Source organism: Epinephelus fuscoguttatus, linkage group LG12 (assembly GCF_011397635.1).
Source record: "Epinephelus fuscoguttatus linkage group LG12, E.fuscoguttatus.final_Chr_v1".
In the NCBI taxonomy this organism is placed as follows: domain Eukaryota; kingdom Metazoa; phylum Chordata; class Actinopteri; order Perciformes; family Serranidae; genus Epinephelus; species Epinephelus fuscoguttatus.
Window position 1 is genome coordinate 24,495,682 of NC_064763.1, and position 25,668 is coordinate 24,521,349.

The 25,668-nt window shown below is 41.2% G+C and overlaps 1 protein-coding gene across 1 annotated transcript; it reads left to right on the top strand.

Annotated features, from left to right (window-relative positions):
• Positions 1–632: 632 nt before the first annotated feature.
• On the top strand, positions 633–25,668 carry abcg4a (ATP-binding cassette, sub-family G (WHITE), member 4a). The gene is made up of 15 exons (XM_049591189.1): positions 633–1,234; positions 5,413–5,650; positions 14,389–14,506; positions 14,592–14,724; positions 14,817–14,867; positions 16,089–16,234; positions 16,324–16,447; positions 16,662–16,776; positions 16,865–17,004; positions 21,628–21,726; positions 21,850–22,018; positions 22,112–22,212; positions 22,293–22,451; positions 23,704–23,822; positions 23,928–25,668. Exons 2-15 carry the CDS (start codon positions 5,422–5,424, stop codon positions 24,151–24,153), a joined length of 1,929 nt encoding a protein of 642 aa, XP_049447146.1. The 5' UTR covers positions 633–1,234; positions 5,413–5,421; the 3' UTR covers positions 24,154–25,668.

Consider the following 25,668-nt stretch of genomic DNA (forward strand, 5'->3'; position numbering starts at 1 on the left):
TAAAGAGACAGCGGGGCCTCAAATCTCACCAAAACCTTCCTCATGTTTACACAGACTGTCAACAGCATGTACACACACAGCGATGGAGCCGAATTGATCTTATGTATCAGTATTTTGTGGCCACATGACACATAAAAAAAAAATCTTATGCATATGCACAGCGGAGCTTCATCCTAATTTCAATGTGTTATTCCCATTCCTCTCATTTCCCCAGAGACAACAGCCTGAAGTAGCCCCAGAATAGAAAATGGAATACTTAAAAGGTTTAAATTGGCATCTGAGGGCTAATTTAATGAAGTAGGCTGTGGCGGTCTGTCTGAACTGAATATATTTAATTAACTGTGAATTAATTCCAACTTTTAGGTCAGTGCTCTGCCATTAAATCACCGTAACAGCCTCAAAATGTCTTTACAGGGGCTTAAAATGTGTTTATGATCAACTACTGCAACAGTGCTTTCACAGAATCTGATTTATCTGAGGCTTATTTCGTTATAAAACACGAGGTCAGGGTGAGGATTAGGAGGAAACAATCAAAACCAAAACAATATCTTTTTTTGCCCTCCAGTAGCATCCTGCCAGCAACGCCCTGTATCCCAGACCGGCGTGCCGCGTGCGTAGACCACACAGACGCACTAACCGGTAAGAGGATAACGGTGGCTGCTGCTACATCGAGCTGCTGCTGATGATGCTGATGCTGCTGCTGAAGCATCTGCAGCGCTGTTTGGCTGCTTTTTGTTTCATTCCAGATGTCAGACACTGAAGATTGTCATCATCAACACCAGCGTCGAGGATGTGTGTGAGTATTTCGATGCGACTTCAGAGCGGATGGATTCAATGCAAGGAATAATCCTACCGAGGAACAACATGACAGGCATCCTGCTCCCCTGACGATTCTTTCTGGGATGCAGTCATAGTTTGAGGCCGGACATGATTTTAATCTCAGGAGTTACTGTAGTGGATGCGGGATGGTGTGCGCCGCACCCCGAGAAGAAATATTGATAAGGAGAACTCAGATCTGTCCTTTGATGCCTCTCATCCGATCCGGATTTTTCCTGGACTGTGGCGCACAGTGAGCATCTCTTGCTTTTTTTTCTGTGGGACTGTTTGGGGACCTTCTGATGTGGAGGGATTGTGCTGTTTTGTCTGAAGGGATCATCTGAGCACTGTTGCTCTCACCCCGAGAGGAGAACCAGGGCTGAGCTGCTCACCTGGTCGTTTCAACACACAATACTAAGTATGTGCAATGCGTGCGTGCGTGCGTGTGTGCGTGTGCATGTGCAATGCAACACACAGAATAGGGACTGACTAGTATGTGTCCTCAGAACCATTTATGACTCATCTATACCTTCAAAAAAGTCACCTCTCCCCTCTGCTGTCATTTTCCAGCCTTAATAGTGTCTCATGTTTTCATTCCCATCAGTTTGTTGTTAACAGGTGCTTTTTGAAGAGCTGGCAGCATCCCTCATCACTGACAAGTCACTGCAGAGCACAGAGTCACACCACACCACTGCAAAGCTATATAGATACATTAAAAAACCATATATCTGAGACTTTTAATATGGCCGTGTGTGCTCACATGTCCTTGCTTTGGATGCCGCACATGACGGAACGTGGAGGCCTTCAATCTGACTGAGAGGCCATTAAAGCCTGTCAGTGTTTTACTGGGCTTATATGCAGGCTGGTAATGGAAATTCACTAATGGCAGGATGATCAATAGAAGCCATGGCCAATTTCCTTCACTGGCCCTCTTCACAGGAGGAGATTATTATATACAGTAGGTCATGGATAGTAGGCAGTAGCTGGAGAGTACTACAAGGCTTGCATGGCATTGCATGGCAGCAATGGATGTTTGTATACAGTGATTATGTGTTCAAACATGGCATGAGTTTGAATTTTAGTCTTCATTTTAGGTTTGCTTTGCTCTGTATCTCTGTGGAGAGAGGTGGATGTGTTGTTTGCCATTATTTACCACAGAAACTTTGATTCTGACATGAACAGTGTCACAAAATGCTCTTTTGATGGGGTTACACATGCCTGAATCACAACTCTATGGGAGATGACTGGGTGTAAATATCAGAGGTGTGGACTCGAGTCACATGACTTGGACTCAATCAGGCTTGAGTCATAAATTTGATGACTTTAGACTCAAATTAACAGAATCAAAAAGACTTGTAACTTACGGAGGTCGTTTTGTCTCATTATTATTTGTGTGACCGGATCGACAGTCCATGTGTTAATGTGTAATCTGTAAATATAAAACACCTTCTACAGATACAAAAAAGATTTGTGAGCTCAAAAAAACATTTTGCAAATGTACAACAGATGTGCAAATATACAAACAAATTAAAAAAAAAAAAAAAAAAAAAAAGACGTTTACATGCACAGTTAAGTCAAGCTTCGGTTATAGTTGGCCATTTAAATGGACCACTGTCATTGTCTCAGTGTACAAGCTTGGGAGGAGAATTGATTGTACGTCCGACTTCCCTACAATAGGTGGTGATATGCCTCCTTTCAGCTTGTGAGTATCAGACTCTTTTCCATTTGACCCATTATGTCACAGACCAAACATCGACAAACAAGTTAGCTATGATTAGCTGGTGGCAAACTGTTACCATGGTGGAGAACTCTACAGCTTTGTACATTTCGTCCATCCAAAAAATGCAAGGTTCTGGGTGTAGATTTCAGCATGTTGTTACTGGCTTCTTCTTCTGTTACACATTTTATGCTATTAAACATCCGAGTCAAAGCTAGGGACGGAAACTGTGGAGCATATGCAGAGGGCCTCAGCCAGTTTGGGTCCGATTGACTGTTTACATGCAGGAGGAGTTCAACTCAAAATCACATTATGTGGGTGTGTTAGTCTGACTGTGAGAGATTTGATTTAGTCCGATTTCAGTTGGACTAATATGTTTACATGTATTTTAAGTCCAGTTTTAGTCGGACCAACACAATAAATCGATTTTCTTTAATGTCATGTAAACGTACTGACAATGTGTAAAATGAAAATCCACAAGCAAAAAGTTGTAAACTGTAAGAAGATTTCCACAAAAGCTTTTCATTTATTTCTAAATTAAATATATTCACAAATATTTTTTATTTGTGAAATTTATTTGCAGATCCATTTTATGTATCTAAGATGTGCAAAAGGTGTTTTATATTTACAGATTACACATTAACACAGACACTGTGTCTCAAATCACATATTTCTGTCAGTATACTTCCATTTAGTATACTATGTGCCCTATGTACTTATTGGCGTAGTGCGTGAACCGGAAATGACGGCCACAAATTAGCTAGTTAGCAAACTAGCATTAGCATTCACATTATTGTTCACGGTACCAAATCATTACAGACTGCTAAATTAACCCAATAAGCATACTGCTGGTTCCACACTCAACTTCTTGACTGTTTTGAGTGCACCATAGGGTACTCATAGTGTGCTGCACTTTTCCATACTTCTCAGTGTGAACGCACTTCATCTTCATCTTCTAACCGCTTCATCCTCTTGAGGGTTGCGGGGGGGGTTGGAGCCTATCCCAGCTGACATCGGGCGAGAGGCATGGTACACCCTGGACAGGTCGCCAGACTATCGCAGGGCTGACACAAACAACCATTCACACTCACATTCACACCTACGGACAATTTAGAGTTATCAATTAACCTAGTCCCCAATCTGCATGTCTTTGGACTGTGGGAGGAGAGAACCGGAGAGAACCCACGCTGACACGAGGAGAACATGCAAACTCCGCACAGAAGGGCTCCCACGCCCGGGATTGAACCGGCAACCCTCTTGCTGTGAGGCGACAGTGCTAACCACCACACCACCGTGTCGCCCGTGAACGCACTTATGCACTCAAAATATTATGTGTAAGTACAGAAGTACGCAATATGAGACACAGCAACAGATTGTTGATCTGTTAAAACGAACACTATTGAGACAAATCGACCTCCATACAACTCGACTTGGATTTTAACACCAATGACTCATCACCTCACTTGGACTTGAGCCTTGTGACCTGGAAATACTTAATACTTTACCCAAATCCAAAGTTTAAAATGTAGGTAATTAAAAATTGCATCAAAAATCAATTCATTTCCCCTCATGTCCTGAATCAGCTAGCATTATTGCTATTAGCATACGTTAGCTTAAAAGCTAAGGAAGTTGTTAACAAATTTGTTTTAACAAATAAATGCATGTTTTACAATGTATTCATGATTTTTTTAAATTTAATAATGGCATTACTTTTGGTGAATAGCACATTATGACTTGTTTTGGACTCAAAAATCAAAGTTTAGGACTTGGGACTTGACTCGAGATGCGGAACTTAGCTGCTTGTGACTCGCACGTCTGGTAAATATGTCACTAGCTGAGCAAAGAGAAGCCTCAGTAATTAATTTCTGACCCAAACAGACATTTTTTATGTGTATATATCTGTTTGTCACCATGACCTTTTTTTATTCGCTCCAAAATATGTTCAAAGCAATCTTAAAGTTATTCATAAATAGGCATAAATAGACAACAGTTTTCTAACTATTTGGACAGAATCAGGTGCTTTTGTATATTAGCTGTGTCCTTTTTAATCATTCCTAAGACTGCTACCCTCAATTACTTCACAATAAAACATATCCCATTAGTTTCTCAGCATTTAAACATGACCATCCATAAACTTTGAACTAATAATTACATGGCTCTTTATTTACAGGCACTAATCTAAAGAAGGCCACCGTATGAGACAAAAAACAGATTTATGTAAATCATGCACATTTACTGTAGTCCTCTTTGCCCAATTCATATTTGATGTGTTTGATAAATAACTACAGACTTTTACCGGATTCATGTAATAATAATGTGCTCAGATGATGTCACATGTCCTGACATCATCAGCTTGTTGATATAAGGGTAATGATTTTACTTTCAGATTATCGGAAAGCTAATGGATCAGCAGCCACTGCATACTTTAAAACACACTTCAGACAGGCCGCCTTGTCTAGAAGCAAATTTATGTGAATCAGCAGTATAAGCGTGCTGCAGGACTGAAACCAGATCCCGACTCCTCACACTCAATCTCATTCCCCTCAACCAGCCAGTCCATAAAATAAAGCTTAATCAGATCATACCCAGCACCTAGTTTTAACATGATGTGTGGAATGATCCTAAAATCATTCCTAAAGCAAACCTTTGTGCCAACACGCCTGCTGAGGTAACAGCTTTCTATCAGTCAGTCAACAAACTGAGAAAACAAAACCAGTGAAAGGTTTGTCTTAATGCCCAATTATTTACCTTTTCTGGTAAAAACGAATCTGATGTTCTGTATGAAAATGTAGGGATATGAAGGTGCTTCATTGAAGCAGGTGAGTGGAGTTAAGCTTGAAATTAGTTGTAAACACTGGCATGTCTGTCTTCCTTTGCAGCCTTTCAGCATGGCTGAGAGGACACTGGATCCGGGCTCGGTCAGCATCCCCATGGAGGAGACCAAACTCCACAGCGGAGCACCCCCAGAGGCGCCACTCCTCACCCACTTGAAGAAGGTGGAGAACCACATCACTGAGGCTCAGCGCTTCTCCCACCTCCCACGTCGCTCCGCTGTGGACCTGGAGTTCAATGAGCTGTCGTACACCATCCGCGAGGGTCCCTGGTGGAGGAGGAGAGGTACTGCAAAGCTCAGTTCACATAGTAACCATGATGGATGAGCAGGCAAGCACACCACCCATGATGATCAATATCTGGAGTGCAGACATTTCAAGGGAGGCATAAAAACAGCCTGTGTGACATTTAAGAAAAATATTTTCTCCTCAGCGTCAGTCAGTCTCTCTTGCTTTTCTCTTTTGTTCTGACACATGTAGCCCAGCCCTGCCCTCACACACACACACACACACACACACACTTGCAGACTTCCTCCATGTTGTAGCAGCCAGTGTGCTGGTAAGCTTTGCTGCGCTCAGCAGAGTTTAGACATAGTAAATAATTTACACTTGCAGGTTGGCACACTGCTTGCCTCTCTTTTCCCTGTGTTGTCTGACGATAGGCGGTGGCAGTGAGTCAGGCCTGTGATTGATCTGCTCATGAACTATTAACAGCATTTCAACCAACCACCTTTATTAATTATAAGCGTCCAACCCTTGGTCATCTCTGCTTGTCAACTAAACCACCCTCTGTAAACTGTTATATTTAGCTGCTCTTGTTATGGTGTGTATATTTAGCTGGGTGAGGACAGGGACTTCAGAGGAGTCCTCTCTTCACATTCTCTGTATTGTATCCTTAGGGGCGACCCTACATGATGCATTGCAAGTCGTCTTGTGTTATTTTCAGTCATTTGTAATATTGATGTGCATTATGAAAGCCTGGCAGAGGAGTGTTTGTTGTTGCTTGTGTAACCTGGATGTATGGAAAGTTTTCACGAGGAGCATCACGGCTAGAAAGCTTTTGATGCACATGTTTTTCCTCCAGTGGTCTCATCAAAACCAACCTGTGGTTTCTGCTTTTGTTTGTGTTGTCTCTTCAGGGTGCCTGCTTCAGCTCATCAGGCTGATGATGTGTGAACAGGAAGTGTCTCAGCTTTTACTAATTAAGCGGTGCCTTTCATAGAGAGGCTCGCCTGCCATTTTACTCTCTTTCCAGTCTGACTGAACCTCCCATCCAGCTCCTTTAAGTCCCTCTCTGCTCCTCCAATTACCCCTGCCACTCTCACCAAATAACATAAGCAGTGTGTTGCTTATATTTGACATATGCTGTAGTTCATTCTGAGGGGCTTGTTGGCGTTTGTGTCTCATTTGACGAAGTAAGCTCGGAGGTGATTCTCTGCAGTGCCTGTCTGCCTGATCAAAGCTGTAAAGCAGGTGTAATCGCACAGAGCTTAAGGCTGTTGTTCTGCAGTGTGCTTTAGTAATCAGTGATTATTTCCCCTTGGAAAAAACATATCATTTTATGTTGTTTCTGCTGAATTATATACAATCATACAGCTGATAGAGGAAAAAAGGATGACGTAAACAATGAGCCTTGAACCCGTGATGTCATTAGTAATTAAATGTGTTTAAGCCTTTGAGTCACTAACACGCTACTTATGAGTCATACCTTAAAATATCTGCGGCGAACGGGAAGAGAGTACCAAGAGGAAGATATTGTAAATGCAATAAATGTAAAAAAAACCCAACTTTGTTTTATTGTAAAAGGGCTAAGGATGGTTAGGTGATGTATGAGCTTCCCGTCGTCTCCATTTGTTAATGCAGGTTCTTTCTGGCAAGGGCAGCCATTTATCCCTGTTAGGATGAAGCTGCTGTGACCTGCTTTCATGTTGAGGTATTCTCCTAACTGGTGAAACACTAGCCCAACCACAAACAGTGGCGCCACTTAGGGGTGGCCAGTGGGGGCCAGGGCCACTCTGATGCAATTTGCTAGGGACACAAACCTTTAAAAAATAATTCTGAGAAACAGTCCCTCCAAAATGTCATGACAAAACCTCCTGGCCAATGCATTCTCATCCCAACTCATCAAATATCGCTGCTTGGTCAGTGGACTTTCACGTCTACGTAGAACGTGCTTAGTATCCTCTTAGGCATCTGTTGCTGATGTTCCGGGACACTGTGTCAATTTATGCTTGTTACATGCATTATGCTTTTTAAAACACACCTTGTTTTCACAAGAAATGTATGTAAATGTAATTTATTTTGACCAAACCAGAGTTGGTGATTGTTGGAACACTGAACTAACTAGATGACTAACAAGAAAAACGATCTTTTGTAATGTGTTAACAAGGCAATTAAGATAACGTTAGTCTTACTTTGGTGAAAGAAAGCATTTTTAAATGGTGTATGGTTGTATTCTTATGTTAAATTAAAAAATTGAGTGGAAGAATAGGCCAAAATGGCCCTTTCAAACTAGTGAGTTACACACTCAATGTCATTTCAACAACCGACGTGTGTTGGCATCAAAGCAGCTAACAGAAATCGCCATTTTCTTTTGTTGTACTCACATGACCATAGCAAACAGTTCGAGGTCCTTTCTATTCATTTTATTTTAATGCGTCCTTGTCTGTGGACTTTCACGTCTACATGTGATACACGAGCCTGCACTCACTCCGAAGTCGTTGAAATCTGGCGCTTGGGCAGTGACTTGCAGCTTTAGAAACCAACGACAAAGGTGTCCTTAAATGTTGGCATGATATGCCACCGTTTGCCGTTATAGTATAATGGTGCCTGGCGGCATCAGGGGGAAACGTGGCGGGACATGGACGAACATTAAAGCGGCGAAAGTCCAAGTGGGGCGGTGAGGTGAGTCCAACAAACACCTGACTTTGACCTGACACCGGACTTTCACCCAAGTGAGCGGTGTTTGCATCCCGTAAGATTCCAAAGCCAAACCCTGTTCTTTTTTCCTAAACCTAACCATGTGTGTTTGTTGTTGAAGGGAAAAAAACGTAAATTTGCGGTGTTGTATCGACATAGTGCATTTATTTTGAAAGAGACTGTATGTAAACGTTAAATTACTGTGAAAAACTGTCAATTTATGCTTGTTACATGCATTAAGCCTTTTAAAACTACACTTCCACTTTCACATCATTAGTTGCTAATAGTCTTTTTCAAAATAAACTTACAACTTTGGTAAAACACCTTGTATTTCCTTGCGCAACAACAGCACAAGGTTAGGTTTAGGGAACAAATGCAAATGGTAGTCTGTGGTTTGTTTTACCCATCCACCTCTCCTTCCACTCACTCTATAGGGACTTTCCAGCTCCTTATATTACGTTGTTACCAGCAGAGTTTCTAACTGATGCTGCCAGATGCATTATAAACTGACACATCTTTCATAGAGGTTTGATACTCTGCCGGGTCGTGTTAGAAACCGAAGCTGCCCAGCAGCATATACCGCCACAAAAGGTGCCTTTTTGCATTGGTGTCTGATGCTGAAATCACTGACAAAGCAGTGGTATTTGACAACTTGTGAATGAGAACGAGCTGCCCTGGCTCATGGACTAATTTGAACAACAATAAACTGCCTAACATGTATATACAGATACACATTAAAACAAGATTGTTGTGTAACTCAAAATGTTGATGGTACCAGTAGTGGTCAATGCACTTCAGATAATTAGTAAACTGAAGTAAGAAAAGAAAAAAGAAACCGAGTATGCTATTTCTTAACTCTCATATTGACATTTTTCAACTAGCTTATATACTACAACAATACAATAGTGAAATTCATTTATGACTTTTGGTTTTGGTGTTTTCAGTGGTTTCATCTGGTCACCCCTAGGAAAAATCTCTGGGGGCACAGCTGGCTACAAAAGGGGAAGGACAGGTCGAGGGAGGGGGAGCAGGAAAATGTTTTCATGCTTCTAGGTGATTTCGTCTCTGCATTTTATTAACTGCCATCACGTCTCTCCACATAAACATTTATCAGGATGAAAAGAAGTATGGTCATTACAGGAAAAAAAACATATTTTACTCAACATGCGCAGTGCTGCTCGGATCATGCTCCTTTTAAAATGCATCGCCATGCAGACGATAACTCAAATTTATGACTGTGATGCAAAGTAATTCATAGTGCTTCACCATCAACATTTTGTCACTGTCTTGCAGAATGGTTACAAACATGTATGATGATTAGGTTTGATCAAGTTTTTTTTTATTTATTTATTTTTTTAAAAAGCAGTCTTGTATTTGTTTATTTATTATGTTGTAGACCAGATGGCCAAACAGGGAAGTCAAAATGATACTCCGTGTATTTGCCATATGGAGAATGGTAGCCCTTTCTACAGAGTCTGGGTATACTATCTACTAAATGTCCTAATGGCAGGGTGGCATATCATTAGCAAATGATCAAGCACATCAGACAGATCTCATTGCTAAGTAATCACTTTATGTTAAACTTCCTGTGTGTGCAATTTCACAGCTTGGACAAATTAATTTAGTTTAAAAGACTGTTTCTGTCTTTAAATCTGCTTTCAATTTGTCATAATTAGTGAAATTTGCTTGAATTGAGCTGATTTATGCAGCCAAATTGTTTTAATCTAAAAATAAGATATGGCAAGCCCAGAAGTTTAAAACATTTACAGAATAAATTAGCCTAATATTATTAACAAAATATGAAGAAGTAACAGTTCTGAAGTCTTGTCAAAAACGTCTTTGTCTTGCGTTGCAGAGATGTTTATTGAACTGAGCATGCCGACCAGCTAGCCCCGGCTCATCCTGTCTTATAATACCAATTGTGCTTCAAGAGGCACTAGTGAGTCACTTTAGCGTGTTTAGTGCTCCAGGGATGACTTTTTTTTGGTAGGCTGACGCAGAAGTTAGCGTCGCCATGGTTCCCTCGTTAAAAGCCAGTGGAATTTTTCCATTTTGGATTATTGCAGGAAGTAGGCTTGGTGGCAAACAAAAGTTCAAGATACTTACATGTTTTATTCAGCAAGATAATCTCCACAAATGAACACCACTTTTATGATTTCACCAAAAGTAAAAAGCTAACATATTGCTACATGATCTACACCACGGTTGCGTGACTTAACATCACCAGCACAGCAAGGCTGTAATGGTGTTCAGTGTGATGGAGTTCTGTCGTGTCAGTAAGCATTTATTATCAACCGCCTTTTTTAAGACACCTAAAAGCTTCACAGTTCACGAGTGGGGTATTTACTGAAGTATTTTTTTTTATTTAAGAGAAAACATGAAAGTCTCTTAAGCTTGTATTAACGACAGACCTGATTTCAGGCATCTAACCAAAAACCCACTGACTTTAAAACAAGGGAACGAGGAGTCCTAAAATGTTAATTCCTTTAGGTGTTAGGACTCACTCCTGCCCCTCTTTTTTAGTTTCTGATGTTTTGAAATACCCCTGATCTCTCCTGACAAGCTTACTTTTTATGTCTTTGACTCATAAGTAACTGGAAAAGCCTTTTGGGTACATCTTGCTTTCTAAGTGCCATTTCAGCCAAGCTAAGCAAGCTAGGCTCAGCTACCTTGCAGGCTTAGGCAACCATTTGCCATCATAAATTATCTCAATCCAGGCATTGGTCAAAGCCAAAATATGTCCAGAGCCAGATAATCTGAGGTCTGAAACTAAAAATCCGAAATCCATAGTTTTTAGGCAAAGACTGTCACAAAACAGAGAGGAACAAGCAGGACACACAATGCAACTATGACAGCACAAACTGTACCAAAAAAAAATTCAAATGACATCGATATATAGTATCGATATGGCTGTTTTCTTGCTACTATGGTTGTGCTAAAACTGAACTTAACAAGCCATAATGTAAACTACAGGCTGAGGCCGTAACGGTTTTACGATAACAGTGTTCTTCTAACTGGCTCTCAGAGTCTCAGCAGTTTGCTTAAATTGTGCGTATTCTTGCCAAGCTGTTAGCTGTTGGCCTGTAGGTGAGATGTTGCCCCCAGTGAGTTTCAATGTGGCCATACAACTTACATACAACTGCGTTTGTGAAAAGCTGTATAAAGCCTTTGTGGCTGCAGAGGGAGCTGTGTAAAGTCTGATAAACTACCTCAAGTGATGTCATTTGAGTCAGTGTCAGTTGCTCCCATAGAAATAAGATGAGAGTAGATCGGGCATTCCCATTCAAATTAACAAAGCAGTCTTTTTCAAAATAACTACGTCGGTAAAACATCTCGTCTTTACGTTTATTTCCTTGTGCAGCAAAATTATGTGGTTAGGGTTAGAAAAATCCCATCGTAGTTTGGCTCAACATTCACTTGGGAAGCAAAAAGCAGCCTCCTGAGTGGACCTATCCACCTCCCTTCCTGCCCACCCTTTAGGGACCCTTCATGTTATGTTGTTAAAGGCTGTGAATCATACCTCTGTGAAAGGCGCAACAAACCCGAAACTCTGATCGAACTGTTGGTGGTCGAGTTGCATTGTGGGTTATGTAGGCACCAGCTAAAATGTGCTCATCACAGCATTTTGTTTGAAAAAAAGTTGCTATTTTGATGAGGTGAAATGCTTTTTTAAATCCAACAGTGTGACCACAGTGTCTCGCTGTGTATGTTTGCAAGTGTTAATTAACCAAGATGTGCAAATGTCTAACAGGTATTCATCTTCTTATTGCACCCCAGTAGATGTGATCAAAGAACCTTATTCACCAGACTTCATGTAGACAACTCATTTAAGAATAGAGAACAGTAGAGACTTTATGTAACATTGTAATAAAGAATCAAACATTGATAAAGTGTGAGGGGAAAGAACTACTTTCCGTCAGATCACCCTGGTTCATGGAAATATTACCAGTACATTCCTGGTGTGGGAATTGACTTGTCATTTGTGCCAGTTTGAGGCATGTGACAAACCCTCCTCAACCGTGACTCATGATAATTTGTCTAACAATTACTTTGAGATTTCCTGAGATCACACTCAGCAGATACTGTCACATGTTGTTAAATCGACGTGTCTTTGACGGTGAGGTGCACTACATACTGTGTGGCTCTCATGAGACTGTGGGTGATCAGGATGTGCCTGCAGCCTCGCACAGATAACACCATTATAATGCGCGACCTACAGCACCGGGTTAGATCATCAGTATGCACCACATGCCAGAGCAGGGCTGCTTCACTGACAGCAGGCTGCTCTGCTGTCTGAGTGGAGGCTGTCTGATGTAATAACACTGCGTGGGAGGAGGGGGCACTGCCATTAGGCTGCTTTACTCATACAGCGAGGGTTTAAGGGGTCTGGCAGCTCTGCTGAGACCCTAATTACACAGCTCGAGACAGGAAGACGCATCTCTGAGGACAATGGTGAATTGGGTTGGGCGAGGGAGACGGGTGACAACATGGCAGGATACTTAGAGCCTTTTTTTAAACCTCCCATATCTGTCAGATCTAAAACTGTTTTGTTCTTTTATCATAATGCTGAAGCCATCTTCAGAAGAAGGCCATACCACTTCAGCCATTTTTAAAACCGCAGCAGGGAAGTAATGCCTGTGGTTTCTCTGTTGGTGCCGCTGAGGGAGCCATGATCTTCAATCTTTCTGTACTCCTTTTTCTTTTCATGTTTTGCTGCAGACCTGCTGCCCAGCCCAGCATCTTTATTTTTTTATTCTTTACAGCCATCTTCACCATAAATTCTTTCTTTCCCCTAGACCAGGGTCCTTCTACATTTTTTAGGCCAAGAACCTGTTAGCTGACAGAGAGATGGAGCAGTGACCCCCTATGACATATGTTGTATAAAATTGAGTTGCATATAAAAATGGGCCTAAGTGCAATGTATAAAATACCCTTTTATGGTGTGTACATCATGTTTATTTCTGAGGTGGACAGTTTTTAAGAGTCTCTTGCTTGAAAAGTTAAAACGATTCTTGTGGCTCACAAAAACATCTGTGCACTTGCAATAATACAGCTAATTGGCCAGTATGTTTCAATAGTGTGTAACTGTTTGAACAGTGATTTATGCTAACAGTTAGCCCAGTGGTTCCCAGCTGGCAGGTCACGGTCCAAAAATTAGGTCATGGGTCCATTCTGAATGGACTGCAAGTGACTCGGGAACATGTCAAGTTTGTAAAAGACACACTTTATTTTGGAGTACAGTAAATTTCCAGCACAGAGCTTTTATTTTGAAGTGCCATTTTATGTTGTAGAGTTAGTGACTAGCGGACAGCTACTTGACGGAGACAGCAAACTAGCCCTATGACATGGCCAAATGCAAGTATGACGCAGAATGTATTAAACTGTGTGGACCTTGAACAAATTACTAAGGAGAAATCTGGATCCCGTGGCTGGACCAGTTGGGAATCACTGAGTTAGTCTGTCATCAGTCCTGTAAATTATCATTATTGTTATTTATAGTTTAACCTGGGAACCAAGTTTTCTGGTTTCAAACCCATTTAGTTTTGGTCGAAATTAGGTGCAGGAAGTGGAGCAGAATTCATTCAATGTAGAAAATGAGTAATAGGAGTTTTATAAAGTTTTTTTTTAAAAGTGAGCAGACCAAGCAGACGGACCATGATTAAAATGACAACTGGGTGAAAGCAAACTGAATACAGAATGTAAAATAATTTCGTGTCGGCAGTTGTTAATCTTGTTAAGAACAAACATCAGCCTCTGTCTTGCTTTCATACCTGGCTTTCTCTGCAATTAATTTCCCACATGAATACACTAAAAAAACAATGGAGGAGCAGGGTATCAACTAAAAATGTAATTTCATCCCTCAGTAGTTGACCTGTACTCCCCTGTAATGTGTGAGGGTGGAACAACATAAATTCAGTAACATGTTTTAAACTTACCTTTGATCATGTTTTGTGGAAAAAAAAGCACTTCAAAAAGCTCACTTTTCTACAATTGCTTAGATTTTTCATTATATATTTTCGACCTCTTTGGAGTAAAGTGTCTGATATTGATAATTTCAGACCAATTACAGCACTATAAACCACACATTTTTCCCCTCTTTGTCAGGTTACAAAGCCCTCCTCAAGTGTCTGTCAGGAAGATTCAATAGCAGAGAGCTGATTGGCATCATGGGGCCATCTGGAGCCGGGAAATCCACTCTGATGAATATTCTGGCGGGGTACAGGTGAGATGTGGAAGTTCAGACTTTTGATTTAATGTAGTGCTTAGAAAATGGCTCCAATGTCATTTTGATTTCTGTTGGGAAACAGGGAGACGGGCATGAAGGGCCAGATCATGGTGAACGGTCGACCGAGGGACCTGAGGACCTTCAGGAAGATGTCCTGCTACATCATGCAGGATGACATGCTGTTGCCACATCTCACTGCGAGGGAGGCCATGATGGTGAGGTTGTCTTAAAAAACAATAACAACTCTCAACACTTTATTAAATCCTTATGTTCAATAATAAGGTGCTGGCTTGTGTCTGTCTTTCAGGTTTCTGCCAATCTGAAACTGAATGAGAGCATGCAGGTCAAAACAGAGCTTGTAAGTCTGAATATACTGATTGCATTATGATTACATGTACAGAATTGTTTTGCTTGCCACATCTCCCTCACTCCCTGGAGTGCTCTCTGTAAGACATGTTTTTTTGACTTGAATCATTTCCCTGAGTTTATTTTTTCATCTGGAGCATCCACTTCAGAAAGCTTCACTGAATGCTTCTTGGGATTTTCCACCATAGCTCTTGCCATACTCCTGGCTGCTGTTTTCTCCCCGATTCCTACCCGCTTTAGCTCTGGCTGGTCGACACATTCTCATTCCGATCCTGTCACAAATCAACGTTTGGTCAGGGACTTTCAACGTCCACATATGACATGGAAGGTACCCTGGGTGTGTTGGTTGTTGACGTTGTGGAACACCGTGTCAAGTTCTGCCTGTTACATGCATTGTCTTCTTTCAAAATAACAATGTTTGCATACAGTCTCTTTCAAAATAAACGCACTACCGCAAATTCAGATTTTTTCCTTCAACAACAAACGCACATGGTTGGGTTTGGGCAACAAAAACCTGGGTTAGGTTTAGGAATAAAGAACAGGCCTCCCGCCCGCCTTAATTGGACTCTCACAGCCTTAACTTTCGTCCTTGTCCCGCCGTGTTTCCCCCGATGCTGCAGGGTGCTGTTAAACTATAACAGCAACTGGCTGCGTATCATGCCAACGTTAAAGGATGCCTTTTTGTTGGTTTTTGACACCACAAGTCACTGCCCATGCACTGGATTTCGACAACTTGGGAGTGAGACCGGGCTCGGCTGGTTGATGTGAAATGCATCGATTCTGGCATGCCAGTTCAGGAGAGCCAACACAGACACCAAACCATGGACGTATATAGAGACCTGGATATAGGAACAGCTCAAGTCTCTGAAGCGAATTTCACATGGTGGGCAAACCATTTAATTATAACTTCCAGGTTTATCAAGTGATGCCATGGGGCCCAAAAAGACTTTTCCCATAGACTTACATTTAGCCATTTATGTCTACATTTGGGAGCAGGTCCTCATCTATGGCTACAATGTCCTTTCCTTCTTTAATAGTTTCCTTGTCCTTGTTCCTCATGAATGGTTATGTTGTCATGTTTGAAATGGTCTATAGAAATATTATAAGATGAGGTCATATATACCATGACGTGAAATCTTATCCATACTGCCCGACTGTATTGTCAGTTATGTGCGACAACATGTAACCACATCCGTCTGTGTTTGTGTCTCAGGTGGATGAGATCCTGACTGCTCTGGGTCTTCAGGAGTGTGCTCAAACACGCACCAACTCTCTCTCTGGGGGCCAGTGTAAAAGACTGGCCATTGCCCTCGAGCTGGTCAACAACCCTCCTGTCATGTTCTTTGATGAGCCCACCAGGTATGGTTTTACACACATAGTCTGAATCTGCTTGAATCCAGATTTAATAGCACGTCTGTTTTTCTGACTCGTCTTGTATCCCATCCCAGTGGTCTGGACAGCGCTTCCTGCTTCCAGGTGGTTTCCCTCATGAAGTCTTTGGCCCAGGGAGGACGGACAATCATATGCACCATTCATCAGCCCAGTGCCAAGCTCTTTGAGATGTTTGATAAGGTAACTTGAGTGCTCATAGTGCCGGACGCGTCTAGCGTTCCATTAGCTGCGGCTCAGACCAGGGCACAGGTTAGCATGATTCATTTTATCCAGCTGACAAGCAGCGCAGCAGTCGATACCAGGCCTATTGTTTCGTCAGTTGTTCATATATTATTCACAGAGTCAGTGTGTTGGAAACAATGTTGATTACTGTGTACCTGTGTTCCCCCTCCAGCTGTACATCCTCAGTCAGGGTCAGTGTATATACAAGGGCACAGTCCCTTACCTCATCCCTTATCTGAAGAACCTGGGCCTCCACTGCCCAACGTATCACAATCCTGCTGACTTCAGTGAGTCACACAACTCTTCCAGTACAACTGTGTGTGCCTGTGTTTGTCTGTGTCTTTGTTCTGACCAGCTTGTCCTCTCTGTCCCCAGTCATTGAGGTGGCATCAGGGGAGTATGGGGATCTGAATCCAGTGCTGTTTGAGGCGGTCCAGGGTGGACTGTGCTCTGAGGAGGGCAAGAAGAACTCCAGAGATAAAAGTGACTCTTCCTGTCCCTCTCAATGTCACAGTGTGAGTGATAGCAGCCATCCCACCGAGCACTGACACCATATATTTTATATTTACTGACGTCACAGCCTCGCATCACATAATAATGAAAATGCTCACAACATCGAAAATATCCACCTTTAGTTATCTCAAAGAATTGTGCGATAACGGGAAATTGCATCAGATTTCATTGATGGTTTCTGATTCTGATGGCCCATTAAGCAATTTATCTACTCTTTTAAAAGTAAAGGTGATAGTGTTTAAATCTACAAATCCACAGTGTAAAATAAAAAATAACAAGCTACAATAAAACAGTGTTGGTTGCATCAATTTTGACTAAAAATACTCTAATAACTCTATTTTTAAGGTTCAAATAAGTAATTACTGCCAACCAAAGAAAAAAAGTGAACACCCAGTGAATAGTGGGACATTTTAAGGTAAACTATGGTGGAACTGATGGCTTCCAAGGGCCCTAGGAATGAGTCCTAAAACCTGGAATACAAGTTAGCATTTTAGCACTACTGGTTCCTCCTCTTGAAGTCAATTGGTTTTTGGTTAGATGCCTGAAATAAGGTCTTTGGTTCTCACAAGCTAAAGAGACTTTCATGTTTTGTTCTATACATCAGTAAATACCCCACTCATGAATTTTGAAGCTTTTATGTATCTTAAAAAGGTGGTTGCTAACAAGCCACCAGATGAAACTACAGGGTGTCATCACGCCAAACAAGACTCTGTTTAGTCATTCGACTGCAGTGTAGTTCATTTATAGCCTAGCATTAGCTTTTTACTCCTGGTCATTGCATCTATGCTTAAGAAATCATAAAAGTGATGTTTATTTGTGGAGATTGTCTTGTTGAACAAAACAATTAAGTATCATAAATGTTTGTGTGCCACAGAGCTTATGTTTAGTCATCTTAAATCCAATGGAAAAATCCCATAGGCTCTTCAAGAGGGAACCAGGGCTATGCTAACTTCAGTGTCGGCCTGCAGAAAAACGTTGCAGTTAGTGAAGCCTAATCTGCGCAGACAGCTGTTTAAAATCACAGAAATACCCACTGTGTATGTGTGTCTGACTTATTAGTCATATATTTATTGGTTGATCAGCTCCCAGTCTGTCTGTGAGCGGCAGATTCCCTCACTCACTACAGTGGGCGGTGAAATTAATCAGTGAATCAATATATATTAACACCACTGATTTCCTTCTGTGGCGCTGAAATGAAAACTACTTTGGTTTAGTAAATGTCTGCTGTCAGTCAGCCTGGTGAAGGCAGTTTGGGTGAGCTCTGTCCTCTCAGCCGCTGCTGACAGACGACTGCTTCAGTGGGCAGAGATACTGAATGCAGGTCGGAGTAGGTGTGGATTGAAAACTACTATCTCTGTGGCGATAATAGTGACACTACCAATCACACTGCGTGAGAAAATATGATGCTGTCTGCAACGTAACAGACTTCTCCAGTTGCACGACATGAAATAAAAGTGTTGAGCGACACTTTTTTCTGTTGAAGATGCGTCAATTCTGTCAAGTGACAGTCTTCAAAAGTATTGCGTCTCCAGCCGCATCTTTTAACCATCTTAAAATTTAGTTTTCAACATTTTTAACTAGCACATAACATATCTAAATATAATGGGAAAGCTCAGCTGTTATTGGAACACAAAGTGAAAAGGGGTGGAACTGAGGAAGGGAAAATTGTCAGCTACTGTTTGTAAACAGTATCGCCATTGAAAATGGAAGTGAAAGCCAACACCAGGCAGCATTTCACCTTGCTATATTTGTGTTTTTTGAGGGAACATCTCGAACATAGCAAAATAGAAAGAAAATACAGGCGCAGGGCAGAATGTCTGCAGATAAATAGTCAGGCACACTTGTACTGGGTCAAAAGTGATGATTAAGAGGGATTACTTCATTGTTTTGTTTGTTTTTTCAAGGAAAATCCTGCATAGTATACCTTAATCAAGCATTAATAATATTTATCAGACAAAACGAGTAAACATTAAAAGACCCATGACTCATTTTTCTATTGTCAGATGTTAACAAAATCCTTAACTCAACTTATTAACTTGACGTAAGACTGAACACTAGGCCTATATGACAAATAAATCAGAGATTTTACTGCATTTAATAGCTGCAACTGCATTTTAGTTGTAAAAGCTTTGGTTACATTTGATAAACAACCTCTATTTTGATGCTTTTTTTACACACTCTTGCACCACATTTAAAGTCAAAGTGCAAACAAAATCCCCAGAGTGAATCAATTTTATTTTCATTGTGAATTATAAAATGTTCAGCAGACCGCCAGGCACCCCATGGCAGCCCAGATTTGAGTATCACTGCCGTAACCCTTTCCTGTCCACATCATCTAAACCGTTCCTTCTCCCCTCCAGCTCATCGATCTGTCTCCTCAGCCTCTCTCAGCTTCCTCTCACTCCCTCTCTCAGCCTCATGAGCTGCTTTTGATAAGAGCATCAGCTATCTGCTAAAACTATAAATGTAAACCACCAAGAGCTCTCTGATATACCATTACTTCTGTATAGTGCAATTTTGCCCCCGTATGCCTTTAAACATCTTATCAGTTTATTGATTTTCTCTGTTGTCCTCTTGGGTTTTTCTGTGTAGGCATCAACCAGTAAATCTTACTGGGTGGTGCAAAAAGAGGGGAGGCATGTGAAATAAGTTTTTAAGCACAGGGTAAGGAACTTTTTATTTGGCTTAGGAGAGGGACATACAACTTTAAATTGTTGTATTTTACATTTATTTGAAATACCCTTTGAACTCCAAATCCTGCTGGCTGGGATCATCATGTTTTCTTTGAAAATCACCAAAATTTCATCATTTATCACAGCCAAAAACTTTAAAAACAGAAATTTTTGGATTTTTTTAATTCTTGAGGCATCATGTGCAATGAAGGCTTTCATCATCAAAATAATTTTATTCTACATGCGTCATTTAAATTTCGACAAAACATTAAATATTTGCACTAATCAGATCTTTTAAAAAGTATTAAATTCTCCACTCCCGCATGCATGATAATTGTGAAAAACCAAGGCCTTTTTCAACTTTTAACTTTTACCTTTCAAACATCACACATTAAGTTTTTAAAATCTATTAATGCCCGCCGTACAAAGTTACTGATATGGCCACTGATGCATACAGTTTATTTGGAAAGGCAGTCATAACATATATATATATTGGTTCAATGGTGTTCATTATGTCTTTAGTTTCTGATAATGATTTTAGTTGTTCTTTTATCTCAGACATGTTAGGATGTTGCATACCTTGACAAACTTCCGCCTTCCTCCTAGCATATTGCTAATGCTAGCTGTGTGCACACTGTAATGTGCACGCTTGTGCTTGTGTGTGTGATGTGTAGGCTTGTTTAATTTTAGGGGTTTCATGTGTGACTGTCATGCACCTGTAGTCTGCTGAAGTTCACACACAGCTTGTGTAATGATGCAATTTGCATTTTGCTAAAAAGAAATAAGCTGTTTGTTTTGGTGATAACTTTCACTTCTACGCTATTTGCTCATTGCATCAGCTCCAATACCTACATTTGTTGTGAATTAGGGCAAGCAGTTAAAAAAAATAAATCTAATTAATTACATTCTCATTTACATTAATTCATCTGAATTAATCGCATATATCAACTGATGCTGTATTAAAGTACTGATGCTGTGTAAAGTATTAAAAAATATTAATTTTACTGAATTTTGCCAGATGTGTTGTAGTAAAGCTGTTACATTTCATACACAGTAGTCTTCCTGTTCTTTACCACTCAAACTGGTCTACAGTCCACTGCAATCCTATTTGCAAGGGAGTTAGTTAGTCAGTCACAAGTAGACATCAGAGGCTGTGCTAGCTCTGACCTCTGGGTTCGCTGCTAAAAGCTTTGCGTTGAGGTGATATTTCAGGCTCGAAGTTCTTCAATGGTACAAAAATTCCTTACTGCTCCTATCAACAGTTCCATCTGGGTGTTTTTTAAAAATGTAAATGCTCCATTCACGGGACCGAGCAGTGTCGTCTCATCTGCCTCCATCATGTTACAAAGCCACTGTGGTCTTCAATGATGCACCGGGTCAAGGGGCACCACAGGCACCATTAATCAGCCCTAATTTTTTTAATGCGTTATTTATTTCTGTCGAAATTAACACATTATTTTGACAACCCTGGTGTGAATATTTAAAAAAAGGTTATCAAGGTGAAGAGGATGAAGATTAACCAAGTCACACCACAGTCACCCCGCTCCTCTGATAAGTAAAATACAGTCCCTAACCTTCCACTGCCAGTCAAACTATCCGCTATCATTCATCACCTAGAATTTGATACAGACGCAATGTGCACTGGAGTGTGTTTGGAGGTTTAAATTCCTTTAGGGACAAATGTATATGTACAATGACATTATAACATTATTAGGATAAAGTGAGTGTCTCCTCAGCATCACTCTGGGACAATTTGAATATGTTTTTAACCATAAACTCGAATAATTCTTATGTCCTACATGAAGTAAAATTCACTTGCCCCCCAAAAAACATTTTTGTTAAACTAGCAGAGTATTTGTATTCTTCTACTTCTTCTATTTGTCTCTTTTGTTATCTTATATTAATGTGTGTATTACATATCTGATTCCTTGAGCTCGCTGTCTTTCTCCACAGGACACAGGAACCCTTGAGAAACACAGCTTTGCCACCAGTACATTCACACAGTTCTGCATCCTCTTTAAAAGAACCTTCGTCACGATATGCAGGGACATGGTAAAATAATTATTCTGTTAACTAATACTGTGAAAGGCATTATTGAAACAGGTTGAACTTGATTGAAAGTATCAGTTGAGGGTATCTGAGTTGTGTTGATGTTTATTATCTGTCTTTTTAAAGGTGCTGACCCACCTCAGGGTGATGTCCCATATTTGCATTGGAGTGCTGATTGGCCTGCTTTATCTCAAAATTGGAAATGATGCCAGCAAGGTTTTCAACAACACTGGCTTCCTCTTTTTCTCCATGTTGTTCCTCATGTTTGCCGCCCTGATGCCCACCGTCCTAACCTGTAAGATGCTAGCGAGGGATCGGAAATATTCATTTGACATGTTGTTTTTGTGGTTGAAGTGGAAAGTCTTTTAACGCTGCTGTTGTTCCGCAGTTCCTCTGGAGATGTCCGTGTTTATAAGGGAACATCTCAACTACTGGTACAGCCTGAAGGCCTATTACTTGGCCAAAACCATGGCTGATATACCATTCCAGGTAACGGTCGAATGACTGAGCACACAATGGTTTGAACATGAATACAATATATTTCAGATTAACAACGCTCTCTTTTCCAGGTGCTTTGTCCAATCATGTACTGTAGTATAGTGTACTGGATGACTGAGCAGCCTCCAGAAGCGGGTCGCTACCTGCTCTTTATGGCCTTGTCCACATCCACAGCCCTGGTGGCCCAGTCCCTAGGTCTGCTCATAGGGGCTGCATCCACGTCTCTGCAGGTAGGCAAACCTGCACACCTTAAAAGGATAGTTTGGAATTTCTGAAGCAGGGTTGAATGAGGTTCTTACCCGTAGTCAGTGCATTACCTACAGAGGATGTTGATCGACATGACCCCATTTTGGAGAAAAAGACAGAAGTATCTATGTGGAAGCAAAGTGATGTACTGCTGTGGACAGGTCCGCTGCAAACTATGTTTTAGCCCCCCAAAAAATCAATACCATTTTAAGTATAAGCTATATTTAGAATATTTTTACCATTTACCCTTGCTGTCATGGGGGTCTATGCAGATTGACTGGCTTCTGGAGCCAGCCTCAAGTGGGTGTTCAAAGAACTGCAGTTGCTGGCACTTCCTTTGTGGCTTCATCTATCAGCCCCAGAGGCTGCCACTTGGTTTGAGCCAATCTGACAGCATCCAATCAAGCTGGAGGAGGGAACCATGAAGAATCATTATGTTATTGAGTGCCAGTTGGGAAAAAATGGAACCAAAGTCAGTTTTGTTTGCATACAAAAACTATATTGTGGTAAACAAAAGCAGATTGCAGTATGTTAAAGGTGTGGGTTGAAAATTACGAGATCAAGGTAATGGGGGGACGTGAGCAAGTAACAAAACATGTAGCTCAGCGTGTGACATAAACAGTGACGTAGTCCTTTGGCAATTCTCTCATAAGTTGGCCCATCCTTCACTGTTCCCGTCATTTGACGGTTAATGGCCTCTTTGTTTGCGAGGACAAGGAGGGCGCACAATTCCTTGTCTCCTCAGTTGCTCATCTTTACAGTGTCTTTCAGATTTGTGTTTCCCTCTTGCTACTAGCTGCTCGCTAATTCCTGCTATCAGCTGTTTCCTGTTAGTCCACCACCAGTGGGTCGCACTTGCGGCGTCATCAACAGCCCCTCCCGTGGCGGAAGGGTACCTCGTTCTTTTTTAACCAAAAAGGTTCCGCCAATATGTCTACCCTACTCGCCAAAAATCTGGTAGTATAAAAGGGGCTATAGTTAATGAGCTAATGCTAAGCTAACATTAGCTTGACAGCTGAAGAAGTTTTTAACAAACTTGTTTAAAGAAATAAATGAAAATTTTATAAAGCATTCATGATTTTTGTAGATTTAACTCTTGTTTAGGACTAGAAACTCAAAGTTTAGGACTTGGAATTTGAATGCAAATATTTGAGACTTACCCATGACTTGCAAAACCCATGACTTGGTCCCACCTCTGCCAGTTTGTTGATTTAATACCACTCATTTGTTCCACAGGTGGCAACCTTTGTGGGTCCAGTCACAGCCATACCTGTGCTCCTCTTCTCTGGCTTCTTCGTCAATTTTGACACCATTCCCAAATACCTACAGTGGAGCTCTTATGTTTCCTACGTCAGGTATTGTCAGCTACTTTATGTAGTTTAAGATAGAGAGTTTAGACTTGCTAAAATTATTTTGGCCAGGCTCTCGCTGATCTGAAACGATTCTCCTTTTCTCTTCAGGTACGGCTTTGAGGGGGTGATTCTCTCTATCTATGGGATGAACCGGTCGGAGCTGGAGTGTCCGGACCTGTCGTGTAAGTTCCAGAAGCCAGAGGAGGTCCTGCAGCTGTTGGATGTGGAGAATGCAAAGCTCTACGTGGACTTCATGGTGCTGGGGGTGTTCTTCCTGATCCTCAGACTGGCTACGTACCTGGTTCTGCGCTACAAAGTCAAGTCAGAGCGTTAAGACATCCAGAGGCTGATGGATTTGGATGCTTGCACATATCCCAGCAGTGTGAGATAGTAAGCAAACATATAGTCTCTCTTTCTCTGTCTCTTCTTTACATACATGTACAAAGGCATTAACTACGAGTGTGCTGCACCACCAAACTGTACAGTATAATGTTATCTTTTGGGCTTTGTTTTTCAAGAAAAAGGAGAAAGTGTTGTTCTACCCTCTGCCCATTTTTAGTTCTCCTTCAGGTCATAGTATTTTTCACATCACCATTACCTGTCAGAGATATTGTGTATCAGCACTATACATAAACAAAATACCCAACAAAGTAACAGAACGCATGTGTCTTTAAACTGAGAAATTTGGATTTGTTCTTATTTGGCTGCCACATGAAACATGAGTGATGGGGAGCCATAATAACCATCTCGGTGCAGAAGTGTCCAATAATTTGTAGCTTCTCAATACAATACCTAAAAAGATAATCCAAGCCACATCAGAAGTCCGTTCATTGGATGTACCAGGAACATGACTTCAAGATGGAAGCCCTCTTATTGCCATCGGGAAATGTCGAAACTTTCAGTGCAGGAAAACGTTTGTGCGACCTCTCGCTGTCCTGTAGGATCATCTCATCAGGTGTCTTTTACCAAGACGCTGAACACGATGACTTTTCTTTACGGAATACGCCCATGACAAACCGACTGCCAGTGGATGGCTCTCCTCGCTTTCCATCTCCAGTGTGAATCCCTTTCGCAGGACCTTCTGCCCATCGATGGTGGTAGAACGTTTAGACGTGGATGAAATGTTTGTGAAAATGTCCAGCAGTGTGTCTTATACAAAGACTGATATAGACTCACCCTGCGACCGGCCCTATGATTCCTTACTTGCTCCTTATCTTAATATATCATGTTTGTTTCTGCCATAACTGAGGAAGCATTCAGTGAACTGGGAGCATTATGCGAAAGCAAGCATGACTGCTGTCTCCTTCCTGATGCAGAACGCTGCCACACGGACACAAAGGTGTTTTCAGTGAAGTGCAACAGCCTGTTCTACGGTTAAAAAAGTCTAATCGTGTTGTTTTGACACGATTCTTTGAACTGCTTGTTTCCACTCGTTGTATGACTCTTTAGCTGCCTCCTCCCCAGGCTGCAAAAGGAAATAACCTGTTATTTTTCTCCTTCTCTTCTTCTGCTTTGCTGATGTCTGACAGATGTGTGTTGTCCAAAACAATGCTAGATACTTGAAATGCTGGCTGGGCAGTTTTTGTGCCTCTGAACTAGAATGATTTGAGTTTCCTCTGCTTCATTGTTTGCACATACACCTTATGTCAACGAACATGCTGGTTCACAAACACACGCACACACACATGCACATATGCACTCAGACATATACACGAAAACACACACAAGCAAATACACTCTTGGCGATGTTTAGAAGAGCCTCTCCTTGTTGCAGGGCAATGCAAATATTTTCCAATAGACTTGCTATGAAATATTTCTTACTTAAACTATGCTACTTAGTAATCCTTAT

Bases quoted from the DNA above. Each gene is read 5' to 3' on its own strand.
- abcg4a (XM_049591189.1), top strand. From the start codon at position 5,422: ATGGCTGAGAGGACACTGGATCCGGGCTCGGTCAGCATCCCCATGGAG. The intron at 5,651-14,388 runs GTACTGCAAAGC...CCTCTTTGTCAG, and splicing joins TCCCTGGTGGAGGAGGAGAG to GTTACAAAGCCCTCCTCAAG. The intron at 14,868-16,088 runs GTAAGTCTGAAT...TTTGTGTCTCAG, and splicing joins TGCAGGTCAAAACAGAGCTT to GTGGATGAGATCCTGACTGC.